The sequence below is a fragment of the Phaenicophaeus curvirostris genome, chromosome 9 (assembly GCF_032191515.1).
Source record: "Phaenicophaeus curvirostris isolate KB17595 chromosome 9, BPBGC_Pcur_1.0, whole genome shotgun sequence".
NCBI lineage: Eukaryota > Metazoa > Chordata > Aves > Cuculiformes > Cuculidae > Phaenicophaeus > Phaenicophaeus curvirostris.
In genome coordinates this window covers 29,016,887-29,030,556 of record NC_091400.1, presented here as the reverse complement: position 1 = coordinate 29,030,556, position 13,670 = coordinate 29,016,887, and the positions used below count along the sequence as shown (strand labels likewise).

Genomic DNA, 13,670 nt, shown 5'->3' with positions numbered 1-13,670 from the left:
TATTAGAAGCTCCCTCACAATAGCACCTCTGTAAATAATATTATCTAGGAAAAGAAATCTTTGATGCCCTCAAGACTGGGAAGCACATGTATTTTTCTCCCTGGAGAGTGAGATTTGGTGCAGGAAAGCTAGGTGCAGTCCTCATCTCAGGGCTCTTGACGTGCTTTGTGTTGGAGAATACTGATTTATAGAATCATAGAATTATTTGGGTTGGAAGGGACTTAACAGGTGATCTAGTTCCAGCCACCCTGCCATGGGCAGATGCACCTTCCCCTGGATTAGGCTGCTCAAAAGCCTCATCTCACCTGGGCCTTGAACACCTCCAGGGATGAGGCTTCCCTGGGCAACCTGTTCCAGCACCTCAACACCCTCACAGTAAAAAATTTCTATCACTAAATCAATGTCATTTGTTATAGTATGATGGAATCTACCTTACATCAGATACAAAATGGAGTTTTATAGTAAGAGCTAAATAAGCATAAATAAACAAAGCACAAAGCATGTAAGAAGAGTTGTAAGACGTTTTGAAGAGTTGATAAACTTCATTCAACACTTCAGTTGTCCAAGTTAATTGAGTGGGGTTTAGACCTCTTAGGGCTGTGCTGCCCCACTGTTGCACCAGCAAACTCCCCCAGCAGGCAGTGGCATGGGTCAGGAGTTTGTCATATATATTAGAAGTGGCAGATATCTCCCTTTTGTTTGATCATCTTCAGAAGTCCCACGGATCACTCTGCAAATAATTTCCAATAAAAAAAAAAGAAAGGTTAAACATATTTCTCCTTAATTATAATTAGAGATTAATCTTTATGCTTGTTTAATGAGTAATAAAAGCATAATATTGAAATATATTCATTAATTATTCAAGTCAATTACTATTTTCCTCTTAGTGGTTGGTCATTAAAGATGAATTTATCTGAAGAGAATCTCTAGTTTCTGTAACTTGTCTGCCTTCACGTATCCACATGTAATTTTCTGTTTGTAAGATGTTAATATTTTTATGATGACGGAAGAGTCACAGGTCTGTTATTTATGCATAAGTGTAATTAATAGTGGAAAGCCAAGATCCCTGAACAAGCACAAGTGTGTAGGCTGCAGTTCAGAGGGCTGTGTAGGAGCTGGTATTGCAACTGGTATTTTGGGTCCTCTCCTGGTGGATGCTATTGTGCAGAAGAATTAGTATCATGAATGAGTCCCACAGTGGGGGAGCTTTGTTTCCTATAGGTGCTCCTGAACTTTCGTAGTTGTAACTCCTCTTGCAGAAGAGACAAAAGCTTCCCCCTCATGCTCACCAAGGGCTGCCTGTAGCCTTCCAATGTCTCTGCTGGTAATACCAGGGTCACAGCCTTATCCTCCTGCCTGCCCCCAAAGCTGGGAGGAGGAGAAGTTATCATTTGTTGTCATCATTATTCTGTGTTCTCTGGAAAAGGCGTTTTGGTCTGTAAAATGTGCTTTTAAAGCAATGAATAAATTTGTATCAAGTTTTACAAAACAAAAGTAAAATAAAATAGAAATGCAGCTGTAGTCCAAGTAGGGAATGTGAGCAGTTTCGTCCACTGAAGTGGAAAGTGGACACCAAAATCCTAGGGATTTGGGGATGTCACTTTACAGTATAACCTGCTGTAAAAGAGGCTGTGGGCACAAGCATCAGCACCTGCTTTGTCATTGCACATGGCCTCTCCATGCACACACATTTCAGCTGGATCTAGCAGGAGCTGCTTTTTAATTATCTTTTTTTTTAAAAAAAAAAATCAGCATTCCCTCTTCGAGGTTTTATCAGATCAAATGACTGATCCAACTCATCAAACAGTGTTGTCATCAGATGAGCTAGTGCGGGGGAGGTTGGACGGTGGGTGAGACATGGTGAGGGAGAGCAGCACCCTTGGCACCGGCCTCTCATTTTTATGGTTGTAATGAGACCACAGTCTTCTCAAAGAGAGCTTCCAGGCTGCTCATATGTCGCACCCATGCATAGATCACATTGAAAGCTGCCTGCCAGCCAAAGCTGCCTAAGCAAAGAAAAGATGGCAAGATTCATCCCTGACTATGTTTTCCAAAGCCAGATTTTCAAGTGGTAGAGAGTCTGGGATTTAAGCAGGACACAAATTGGCCAGAAAATGAAAAATATCATCCTAATGTGTGTCTGTATGTCCAAATACAGAAAGTCCTGAATGCCACCTCTACCTCTGGTTATTCCTGGCTGTGAGTTGGTCAGGGTCCAGGGGCAGCTAACTGTGGCACCAAAGCAAGGGACAAGGGCTGGTGGCTGAGGGTCAGTGCTGTGTTCTCTCAAACATTGCTTTCCAGGGTATTGTCCAGCTGCTCAGTGGGCACTGGGCAGGCAGTAGCTGAGGGCACAGACCTGCTTTATGTCCTCCCTATGGTGACACATATGTTCCTGTAGTCATCTGGAAGCCTGTCTGTCGCTGTCACTCGTGAAGGCCAAAACAGACATCAGACCTCATCCTTCTTTAGAAGTCAAAGAAACTGGGCGCCAAACAGTTCTATGCATGCAAACCAGTTACTTTCCCACCTCCCCATAGTTATGGGTATTTTATTTGGTACTAGTACTAGTTCTCACTGAACTAGTACTGGTTCTTCTGTTCTACTTGCTAGTCTAAAAATTCTCAGACAAATGCAGCCCGCCTGCAGTTTTGTCAGTCTTAGGAAGCAGGCTGTTCTTTCACAGCAACACACATTTAAACAACCTTTGAAATTAAGAACCCAGGAGAGTAAAATGATTACTTGCTTAAGTATACAGCGTTGTACTGATGGCACCCCTATGCTTCAGGGTGTGAACTTGTGGTTGATTTTTTCAGTTTGACAGTTTTCCCCTTCCTTTTTTTTTTTTTTTTCTTTTTCCTGAGATCTTCGGGATTTGTGGGGGTAGGCATCTTTATGACTCTCAGGTTCATAGGACTCATTGTCAACACACTCCTATCCATTTTCCAATGGTCTTTTTTGTAAGGGCAGGTTAGCTGATGAGTTTCATTTCCACTGAACCCAAGACAGTGATCCCAAGCATGAATTATAAACATGTTTGTGGCTGGGGAAGAGTAGAGCGTCTCTGTGCAGCCCCAAGGTTCTTGCAGACCATGTCACTCCAGCATTTTTGCTGCAAGAAGTGGCAATAACAATATTTATCTGATTAGTTTTCCACCACCAGAGAATATTCCCTGCCCAGTTTCACATGTGCACGTCTTTGCCCACACAGGAATGCAGCACAGAACAGGAAGAGGTGGGACTGTCCCCCTTAGGTAGCAGCCTTTTGTACGCAGGTATAAAAGGGGGTTTAATTTCGACCCAAGATGTTCCCCTCTGCATTTGACAAGCTTGCTTCAGTTATATCTCTCTGAAATAAGCTTCTTACATGGGCTTCACTCTGGACTTCAAGCTTTTATTTCAGCAAAATAATTTTCATCCAGAAAAAAGAGCAATGATCTTCAGAAGTTTTTCTCCACCTGAGATTATTTTATCAGACTAAAGTGTCTTTATTGATAATATGAATTCATTAGTTTGCACAGTTTCCCAATGTTTTGCTAATGTTGTTACAACTTTAGTTGTAACTAAGAAAGAAATAATTGGCATTCAACATCATTTCCATATAAATACCAACATCTGTGCAGTTTCCATTTACCTTTCTATTCTCAAAAAGACCAAAGCGTTTACCATTTTTAATTGTAATTCATGAGCAGGATTTTACAAAATGTGGAAAGTCATCTTAGAAAAATGAAAATGTTTATCCTGCAGAAGGTTTTGTTGTCACAAGAGCACTTTGAAGGCAGAGAACCTGCAACTCTCACGCTAGCCTTTGTGCTGTGTAATGTGTACTGCTAAATTTCGAGTGCTAATTAGTCCAAGACAGACTACTCTGCTGTTGACTATGTTGAACAAATTAGAGATCCCACTGTGACGAACTGAATAGAAACAATGTTCAAATAACTGGATTTAAATCTCAAAAACCGTAATGTAATTACTTCTCTGACAGGACTACCAGCTGTTTATAGGCCTTTAAATCTGCATAATGAACAGCCTTGTGATCTTGGTGTACACAAGCATTTTCAGGGGTTTAAAAAAATTTCTCAGGCACATATGGTTTTTTCATACCTTCCATTTTCTTTTCCATTGGGAGGGTGTTGCTTCATTGGAAATAGCAATCTAAGTAGAACATTACCATTCAACCCCTACTGTGGGGCCTGCTGTGTTTCTCTGGATTTGTATCCAAATCCTGTATCTTTAACAATATTTTTGGAAACAAGTTTATACCTCCTCAGCCATGCATCTAAACCTTTCCAAAAAGCTTTATTGTAACTGCAGAAGCCTGGAGGGTGAGGATTGCTGTTTGTTTGTTTGTGTTTTCAAGGAGTTGGTTTCTTGAGAAGCTCTACACCAGGGAGGGTTTTATTTAGACACGAAAGGGAGAAGATGGCAGTAAAACAATTTGCAATGAATGTGCATCTGACAAATCCTGCAGCCACTAACATCCATCCTTGTGGTCTTCAGATGCCATTGGTGGCTGATGAGATGTTTTCAGCCACTAGTCTGTTTCTTTTTGTGTGTGACTTCAGTTGTGCCGTTTCTCAGGTCAAAACTCACAGCTAGCAGTAATGCCATGGATCCTGTTGGCATTTGGCCACTTGGTTCAGGTTGAGAGCTCTGAATAAAGACCAAGCTGTCCTCAGGTAATTGAATTAGCAGAAGGAATGACCTATTTTTATGCTATTATTATTCATCACGTTGATTAGAACAGCGCCTATGAGTCAGCAAAACGCAGCGGCATATTGCAGGTCGCTGGCAGTGGGTGACACGGTCCCTCAGGTGCCTGATGCTCAGACTCACTGTGACGACAGAGGAGGAGGTGGTGCAGTGAATTAGGTGACTGGCACTTCCCCTCCATGCCCTCATCCATGCAAAGAAGGGGCATTGCCAGCCTCTCTGCAAGGAAGGTGGCAATAAATAGGAAAATCTTGACATATTAAGAGCTTTTTTGGTGGGGATGATGACAATGCTGAAACAATGTGCCTTATAATGGATGACTCACAAAGGTCAGTCAGTGTGCTTGGGGGGTAATTTCATTGCAGTCTTGAAACAGCCAAACCAAAAACCATTTTTGATGATGGTCTTTTTAATCCAGGAGTAGAATGTCTGATTTTACCCATGATTAGAATTTGAAACCAAAGAAGCCAGGATTAAGAAGCTGGTGCAAATTTTAACGAAGACTAAGTTAATATTTTGATGAATTTACCAAGATCTGTCATTGCTTCTTCATTAATTGCTATTTCTTGAAATAAATTTTATGCTTTTCAAGATTACACGCTCTAATCAAACATGGATGATTTAGAAAGGCCAGGTGAGATGCTAATAAATTTTTTTTCTGGATGAAATCCATGAATTTTGAAATACCATTTAGACAGAGGGGACTGCAATATCCTGCATCATGCCCCAAATTAATCTATTATGAAAATGTTTTCATGAACCTGCAAACTTCACAGCTTTTTTTGAAATTCTAGTAATGTTTTCCACTGGAGGATCAGAATTTTCAACAGCCACCGTGTAGGGCAGAGCTGAACAGCTGGAAAGCCCATGAACCACCCTTCAGTGGGTCCTTTTGGATGAAGGACAGCTTTTGAGCTTCAGTGTTGCTCTGAGGTGAGCAATAAGTCCAGGCAGTCTTACCACCAAACCTTTAACTAATGGACTACTGATTTTTTTGATAAATAATACTAAAACATCATCTGTTGACTGCAGCTGAAGTAATTCATTGCATGAAGTCATTGACATACATTGTGCAAAAGTTTGGGCAGCACCCCTGGGTGTAGCCATTCGATTACATTCCCTGGATGAATTCCCAGTCAAGTGCTATGGGCACGCTAAGCTGAATGCTACCTGGACATTTATCTTAGATTCAAGGATAATTTATTTTTAGGAGACTGTTGATTTAAGAAGCAGTGTTTAAAAGAACCTTCTATATTGTAAGACTTCTCTAGGCAAATGGGCATTTGGCAAATAATTTTTTCAGTTCAGTGAAAAATCAGTTTAATTGGAGAACCACCATTATCAGCGCTTTGCCTTTCAGGGACTGGCAACACATTCTCAAACGCCCATTTTAGCTTCTAACAAACTTTGAAAATTCACATTCCTATAAGGGGAAAATGTATGTATATTGTGACAGGCAGAGTTCAGCCTTTGATAAATTTTGTCACTCTCTTTCCTTTTGAAGTGTTTCAGTGATTTAGTGTTAAATAGGAAGCCGGGATGGTTCCAACACAATCATGCTATCTGTGCTCTGTCTAAACATTTACTAACTTCCCCAGCAGGAAAGTTACTCATCCTGTCTGAGGTGCAGTTTAGCTTTAGTTAAAATATGTTACAGTGATGACCCATTTACCTTCCTTTACAACTTGCTGAAGTGGCTTCTTCCTCCAACTACGGAGATTTCAGACCACTATCACACACAGTGTTGGTGCAAATACCAGAAGCTCAGTAGTTTCACAAGCTTTGAATAAAACACCAATAAAGTGTTTCATGCCTATCTCTCTATATCCTTTTTTAACTGTGGTACATTACTGGAAATGCTGAATGTCTGCTTTGAAATCTCTTCTTTTCTATCCTTCAGAATAGTTTTCTCCAGAAGTAATGCAAGGCTATGAAATTTGATAAGAACTTTGTTAAAATGCAGTTTATAAGGCTATCAACCTAGGGAATTGTCCACCTTATGCCCCACTTTGATCTTCACTTGGTAGGAAAGAATATTAATTCAGTTTTTCATGATATGTGTGGCAGGTTATTATAGCTCTGAATGTGTGCTGCTTTTCCACTTTGAAATATGCTTTCTTCTTGGCATTGAATATTAACAAACACTTTAAATGCACATATGCTTCTTTTCCCCTCTCATTTATGCAAATTTTTATTTAACTTGCAGTTAATTTTTGAATTAAAATCTGTCAAGGATTAGTTTTCTTTCTGCTTGGTGCTAGCATGTGATTTTTTTCTGATACAGTGACCTGAGAGTGATCCGAGAGATACTACATGAATGTTTAGCCATAAGTGTTAACCTTTTGACTCCAAGCTGCCTCACAATGGGTATTTTTACAACCAAGGTAGATTTATTTTTTCTTCTAGGAGAATTTTCTGCAGAGTCTCTTTTTAATCCTTCTCTTCAAAGCCACCCACACAGCCACATACTCAGTTCCAGGCAGAACAGCAGGCAGTTAGGGGTCTGATGCTCTTTGAGACATTTTCTGTGCCATCAGGAGAGGATTATTCTGGAGGAACAGCCATAATCTCCAGCACCCACACAGTGCTTGGTCTCCGTGGTGCTTCCCACCAACTCAAACACAGAGGCCAGCCTATTTCAGTGCCTGATGGAAAAAATAGAGATTAGCTTGCCACATTGTTTACAGGATAGGTCACAGGCCTGCAGATCCCCAGCTGGGTTTTTCATCCATTGTATGTTCTGGTGCCTACGCCCAGAGGTCTGGAAATGTTAATGTGTCATTAACAGCTTTTATTTAGGAAAAAAAGGAAGGGATCTCTAAAACAAGTAGGTTTGTTCTAGAAATCCTACAGCTGAGAATTCATAGAATAAAAATTCATAAATCTGAGAGGATGTCACCCACAGTGCATAGGAAATCATACAAAACTCAGGCTCAGAGCTTGTCAGCAATTCCATCTGATCCAATTGCATCTTGAGAGGGGTCTGAATTGACTTAATGCAGGAGGGCTTGGTGCAGGTAGAGCAGTTTTATTGGGGTTTTATCTCCAGTGCCATTGGCTGCTCTTCTTTGCCCGTGCAAGGAACTGGTTAATACACCAGGGATCTTGTACTGAGGACTGTATTACCACACAGACAGAAGAGATGCCTGAATTTGCTATGCAGCATTAAGTGTCTCCTGTTTTTCTTTTAGTGCTGCAGAAAACCCATAGTGATAGCTTTATATGATTTCAGACTGATCCCGCAGCATTCTCTAGGTTAGAGGACATATCTTGTGGGTAGGAATGCATCTGCAGTCCTGAGCTGTCAGAATGAGGTGTGCAACCTCAAGCAGCAAGGGACTGTGCTGAGGCTGCTCTGGAATGTGCTGGGATCCACACTGGTCCCAAAAAATCAATGGCCCTGGACCCTTTTCCTTCACCAGGACTGTTTAGGTCACAGGCAATCTGCTCCCTTAAGTTTCAGGTTTATTTGGGCAGCAATATCATCTAAGTGTTTATTCCTTTTAAGTTAATGAACACGTAAACGAACATAAAAACACTAATAAATAGAAGGCAATTTATATTTTCCTAGCAAATTGACCACGTTGCTTGTGTGCACTGAAGGTCTAATAAGAATGATTAAGTGTAGACAACAGCTGAGCGGAGAAAAGTCAGTCCTCAGGCAGAGGAGGCTTCACAGCCTCCCCTCCTTTCTCAGTCTGTAATTTGAAAATGATACCAGTTCAGAATAGGAACTGCTGCAAAGCTCACTTTTATTTTTACATTGAGATACAACAGCGATCTTAAAGTACATGTGGCATTTCTGCTGAGAAACACGGTAATCTGAGTACAACTTTCCCTCTGGGTGTAGCCTCATAAGCTGCTAGAGGCTGTTGTTGCTAAGACATCTCCCATACATATCTTGAAAACATTTGCTGTCTTAAACAGCGGGGAAGAAAGCTTGGTGGGGAAAGGGTTTTTCTTGGGTAGTGGTCGCTGTGTCTGCTCAGGGCCAGCATCTGCACTGGGCAGTTCTGGAACAAATTATTCTCTCTATTTACTTCTCTGCCTTGATTATTGTATTTTGTCTCTTCAGTGAGATGGCAGAAAGAGGCCGACGTGGTGCCTGCTGTGATGTGATATGTATTATGTCTTCTAAACTTCCGTGGAAAATGGAAGTGCTAAAAAGCTTACACATATTTTTGTCTTATACATATGTTCTGCAAACATACTGGCAAATACTTTTGATGTTCAGATTACTGTGACTACTCAGGGCATCAAACCCCTCTTCTCAGTGCCCCAGGGAAATCAGCTGGACCTGTCTGGGTGTAGGCAATGCTCTGGTCATCCTTGTGTTCAGAGGCCAGAATGTAAACCCATTTCTTTTGCTGATCTGAACAGAGAAGCTCAAGTTACAACTTTCCACGTTGCCTACGTGTGTCAGGGCAGCAGCCTGTGCATTGCAGAGCTGTTTCTTTCGCTCCTCTGGATGTGCCTTGCTGTATGGAGGGGGACCCTCCCATCACTCCACTTTTTCTTTCGTTGTCCTAGTGCAAATCTAAATAACGTACCTGGGCAGGCAGCAGTCCTCTTCTCCCTGGTAAACGTGGATAGACATAGTCTCATTCATCAAGAATTAGTTCTGATTACATATTTACTGTCTTCCCACCTTGTACAAATACCACCCCTTCCCATTCAGAAACTGTTTTTGCAAGGATGATATTAAAATTACCAATTCCTGAGACTCACTTACTGCTAAGATTGGTAATTATTTTCCTGTATCCAGGGAAATGCTGATTGGAATTATCACAGATATCTTCATATTTGATCAGGAAGGAGTAATATAATTTTCCTCCTCCTAATGCTTGGTGTAATTATTCACAGCCCTGTAGGATGGGTGTAAATTGAATCAGAAATGATCATACCAGGGTATGTTCCCAACAATTTTCAGCTGAGGATGCAGCCAGTGTGCGCAAATGTAATTGCCTGCATATGGGGAAAATTGGTTGCACCGGCTCTTGATGTCAATAAAGGGTGTACACAGCTGAAGTTGACAAAGAAAAAACTTATATATACTTAAAATATATGATCTTTGCAATGAAACTGTTTTCTATATATCTTATCCATCCTTCCCTTTCCATAGGACAGCTTTAGGAATCAATTCAGATCCAAATGAAGTTATTAAATGCTTTTCCACTGACCTGTGGAGATTTGAATCCAGACTTAAGCCATTAAAAAAATTAATAAGAAATATCGTATTATGAGTACATGGAAAGTGACATTTTAAAATTTTGATAAACACAGATTCCTCCAATATTAACTTTATTTTGCCTTTGCTAGATAACCTCTTCAAACCAAAGGAAAGATTTATTCCAGAGAAGGAGATGCATATGAGATCGAAAAGGTACAAATCACCGCTGTTTAGAGTTCACTGTGAATCACTGTCGTCTCACGCCTAAGACAGTGTATTTCCAAGTCATCTTCCTACGCTGGAGGATTGTTCTGTCATGCTGTTTGCCATGCTTTTATGCAATGCTTGTATTTTTCTTGCACTGTATCAACTTGATAAATTTGGGTCAGCCTTGTCCTTTCAGCATCTTTTTTCTAGCAGTTTCAGATGGCATGGGGTACCCATGGTGTGAAAACTATGACCCTGAGAGGTACCCCATGCTGGAGTTTTAAAAATATAATTAGTACAGTCACTTTGGGCTTTTTTTTTTCATCCTGATTGGGGCATGTAGTGTAGGAATTACAGCAAAGTCTTAGCAAAGTGGTGTCTGATGTTTAACTGCATTGCATTTCATGCCATCATTTACAGCACGGAAAGCTGTGAATGGCTACCATGCAGAATTTACTGTGTTTATAAGGGCGCTCAAAATGCTTCCCATTTCTGTTCTCCAAAGTACAATCTCCTGGATGAGTGCAAGCCAAAATAGGCTGCTTCAAGAACTCAGTACAGCAAAATAGTAGGAGGAAAAATCAGAACTAGCAGGCGTTGCTTGCCTGCAAAGAACAGGACTGCTGGGAAGGGAGGTCCGACTTTCTTTTCATATGGCTGGGAATTTTATCATTGATTTCAATGGAAAAAGATCAGACCAGAAGTCAGCTTTTTAAGGGCAACACACTTTAGTTTTTCAGTGGATAGACTATGTATCCTTGGTAAAAAGAATTCGTAATGACAGTGAAAAGAAAGTCTACAGCCTTGTAATGATGGGCGGGTTATATTTTAGAAAAATACTTGAAAGTAATTACTTGGTATAAATTTTGTGACATAAATATTAAAAAGTGTACAGGCCAAATTCTGGTTTGAATTATGTTGCTGCAAATTGAAACCAACTCCATGAAGCTCATTAGAAACTACTCCAGAATTATGCTGCTGTTTTGCGATAACCTGATACTGTCTCTTTCTTTGCATTTTGTTCCAAAATCAGAAGCGTTTTCAACAACTTAGATTTTATATTAAAATATTACTGTTAATAGTTCATAATTCCCATGCCATATATCTAATTCAAGTATTTAGAGATCATAGAATCATAGAATAGTTTGGGCTGGAAGGGACCTTAAAGATCATCTAGTTCCAACCCCCCTGCAATGGGCAGGGATACGTCCCACTGGAATGCCCATTAATGACAAGAATTGTATTGAAGGCAAACACTTCCGACAGGAAAAACAAATTACTTGTTAGTCACAGGGATGATGTGTGAAGCTAACTTCCTAAATTCATTCCAGGATTTATGACAATTTACCTGAAGTGAAAAAGAAACAAGAAGAAAAGCAGAAACGGATCATCATCCAACATAATAGACTACGTGTTGAGATCTTCAAAAAGGTAAACATTTACTGCGCATGCTAAGTGTGGTGTTGTGACCCTTCTTTACCTGTGGAAGGAGTCTATAGAGGCAGCACCTGCCTGGAGAGCCTGTTCTAACTATGAGCAAACCCTCGGAGCGAAAGATGGTTTTAAAAATCTTGTCTTTTGGTGTAGGCAGTTCTTTAAACTTGAATTGACAGCTGAACTGTGTGTTGGAATAAGCACTCAAATTATTTTTTTTCAAAAATAACAAATGAGTAATTTATTAGTTGTGGTAGAAAGCTGCACTAGCACAGCAAATCCATGTGCAGATCTGAAGCATTCCAAGGTAATCCTGCTCCACGCAGGACACAAGTACCAGTTTTTCCTCGTTAAAGAGTGCTATTCCCCCATGTAATTACAGTCTTCCTGTCCAAGATGGAAAAGATTTCAGTACTTGGTTTGTTCCATTTGGGGTTCTTTTTGAGCAATGTAGCCAGTAGATTTGAGGTCTGACAATGCTAATTCTGTCTCACCTACAGTATCAGTTCAGTTTTCTACAGTTCTAGTCACCTCATGTATTTTATCAGTATCTTAAGACTGTTTTGCATTTTTTTTCCTAGCAATTACTGGACCAGCTCCTTCACAGAAACACAGAGTGACAAAGGAGTCTCTTGCCCATCATCCTAATTGGATCTCAAATGCTTTAGACTGCTAGATAAGCCATGAAATATACTATTATCTCAATTACCTGGAGGTATTTTTCTTATCTTTGGCTCTTCATATAAAGGAAGATCATTTATATTTCAATTGAAAATTTAAGGCAACTTTGAAGTAATCAAAAACATTCTAAAAGGGAACACAGCTCTTTCAAAGCATCACCTTTTGGTCAGTTTACCCAGAGGAAATAATTTTAAGAATTTTTAATGCAAATACTCAGTTATAGTGATATTATTTATCTTAATCTTTTAAAAGTATATGTCTCTGTAGCAAGAGAACTGTGTTTATAAGACCTGGAAAACTTATTTCACAGAAGTATGCTATTAATTGATTTCTTGTGAGTTAAATCCTTGAAGTAAAGAAAAATGAATATAATTATTTGTTGTGTTTAGAAACTAGCTGAAATAGCATTACCACATAATCATAGCAGCAGCAGTTTCACATTAATACTTAACATACCAAAAGAGACCAATATTTTAGCTCTCTGAAGAGTTCTATTCCTGTTTATATAGTAAATCTATGCACCAAGCTTACCTGTTACAGAGCAATATTTAAAAAAATTGATTATAACACCATATTACAAGTTTTACACTGTAATATGTATTTTATTCCACTTCTGTGAGCATTAATTATTTACAGAAATGGCATATTAAGAAGTGGTGCCAAGAAGTATGTTTGCATCAAAACTGCGGAACTAAAACCATCTGTAATGTTTCCTCAAAAAATATTTAAATCTTTATTTATACATTTTGGAAGTGAAAAAAACCAGCCTACAAACCAATGGAGCTTATTTATGGAATAAAATACGAATATAATATTGATCCAACTGCTGTGTTTTTATTTGGTACTGTTAAATATAACACAATTATTGAAACTGTTTGAGAAGTTGCGCCTTTGTATGCCGCAAATCCTATGGTAAAAAATATTGCCTGTAAAAATCATTGCAAGTGTTAACCTCTGTTGCATGAACACTCAATTGAGTGTGTTTGAATGAGGTTGGAATTTGGTCTTTGATATCTAGGCTTTATTTTTCTAATCTAGCCTGAGATGTAAGGTCAGTTTTTTCGGAAGAGGGATGTTTGTGAGCTGGGCTTTGGCCACTGAGATAGCCTCCAGCTGCGTGACCTGTGCTGGACACAAAGAACATAGTTATATTTTGTGGTCTGACTGTCTCTGTTAGATTACTTTGCCTCTTTGTGTTTCAGCTTCTCACTCTGTAAAGTAGGATTAATGATGTTAATTTTTGCTCCCAGAGAAGAGAGAGACTTATTGAACAAATACATTACTTTCCAGAATAGGTATTTTTAAAAACTTATCAATTAGCTGGATACATTTTCAAAAGGGCATGTGAGTTAAGGTAGTACTGCCTGGGAGAAAGAAACTGCCAGGGTCCTTCCTTGCTGAAAAAAGTCTTTTGTCTTTTTAATCAAGGAGGTAATGCTTTATTGGGAACTGAAGTCAGGGCTGG

The 13,670-nt window shown here is 39.6% G+C and overlaps 1 protein-coding gene across 1 annotated transcript in view; it reads left to right on the top strand.

Moving 5' to 3' along the window:
• Window positions 1-13,028, top strand: part of C9H10orf90 (chromosome 9 C10orf90 homolog) — a 43,280-nt gene extending 30,252 nt beyond the window's left edge. The window contains exons 7-9 of the mRNA XM_069864151.1: window positions 10,033-10,096; window positions 11,422-11,521; window positions 12,106-13,028. Coding sequence (XP_069720252.1) covers window positions 10,033-10,096; window positions 11,422-11,521; window positions 12,106-12,144 — 203 coding nt within the window. The 3' untranslated portion in view covers window positions 12,145-13,028. The remainder of the gene's footprint in view (window positions 1-10,032; window positions 10,097-11,421; window positions 11,522-12,105) is intronic.
• Window positions 13,029-13,670: the final 642 nt, after the last annotated feature.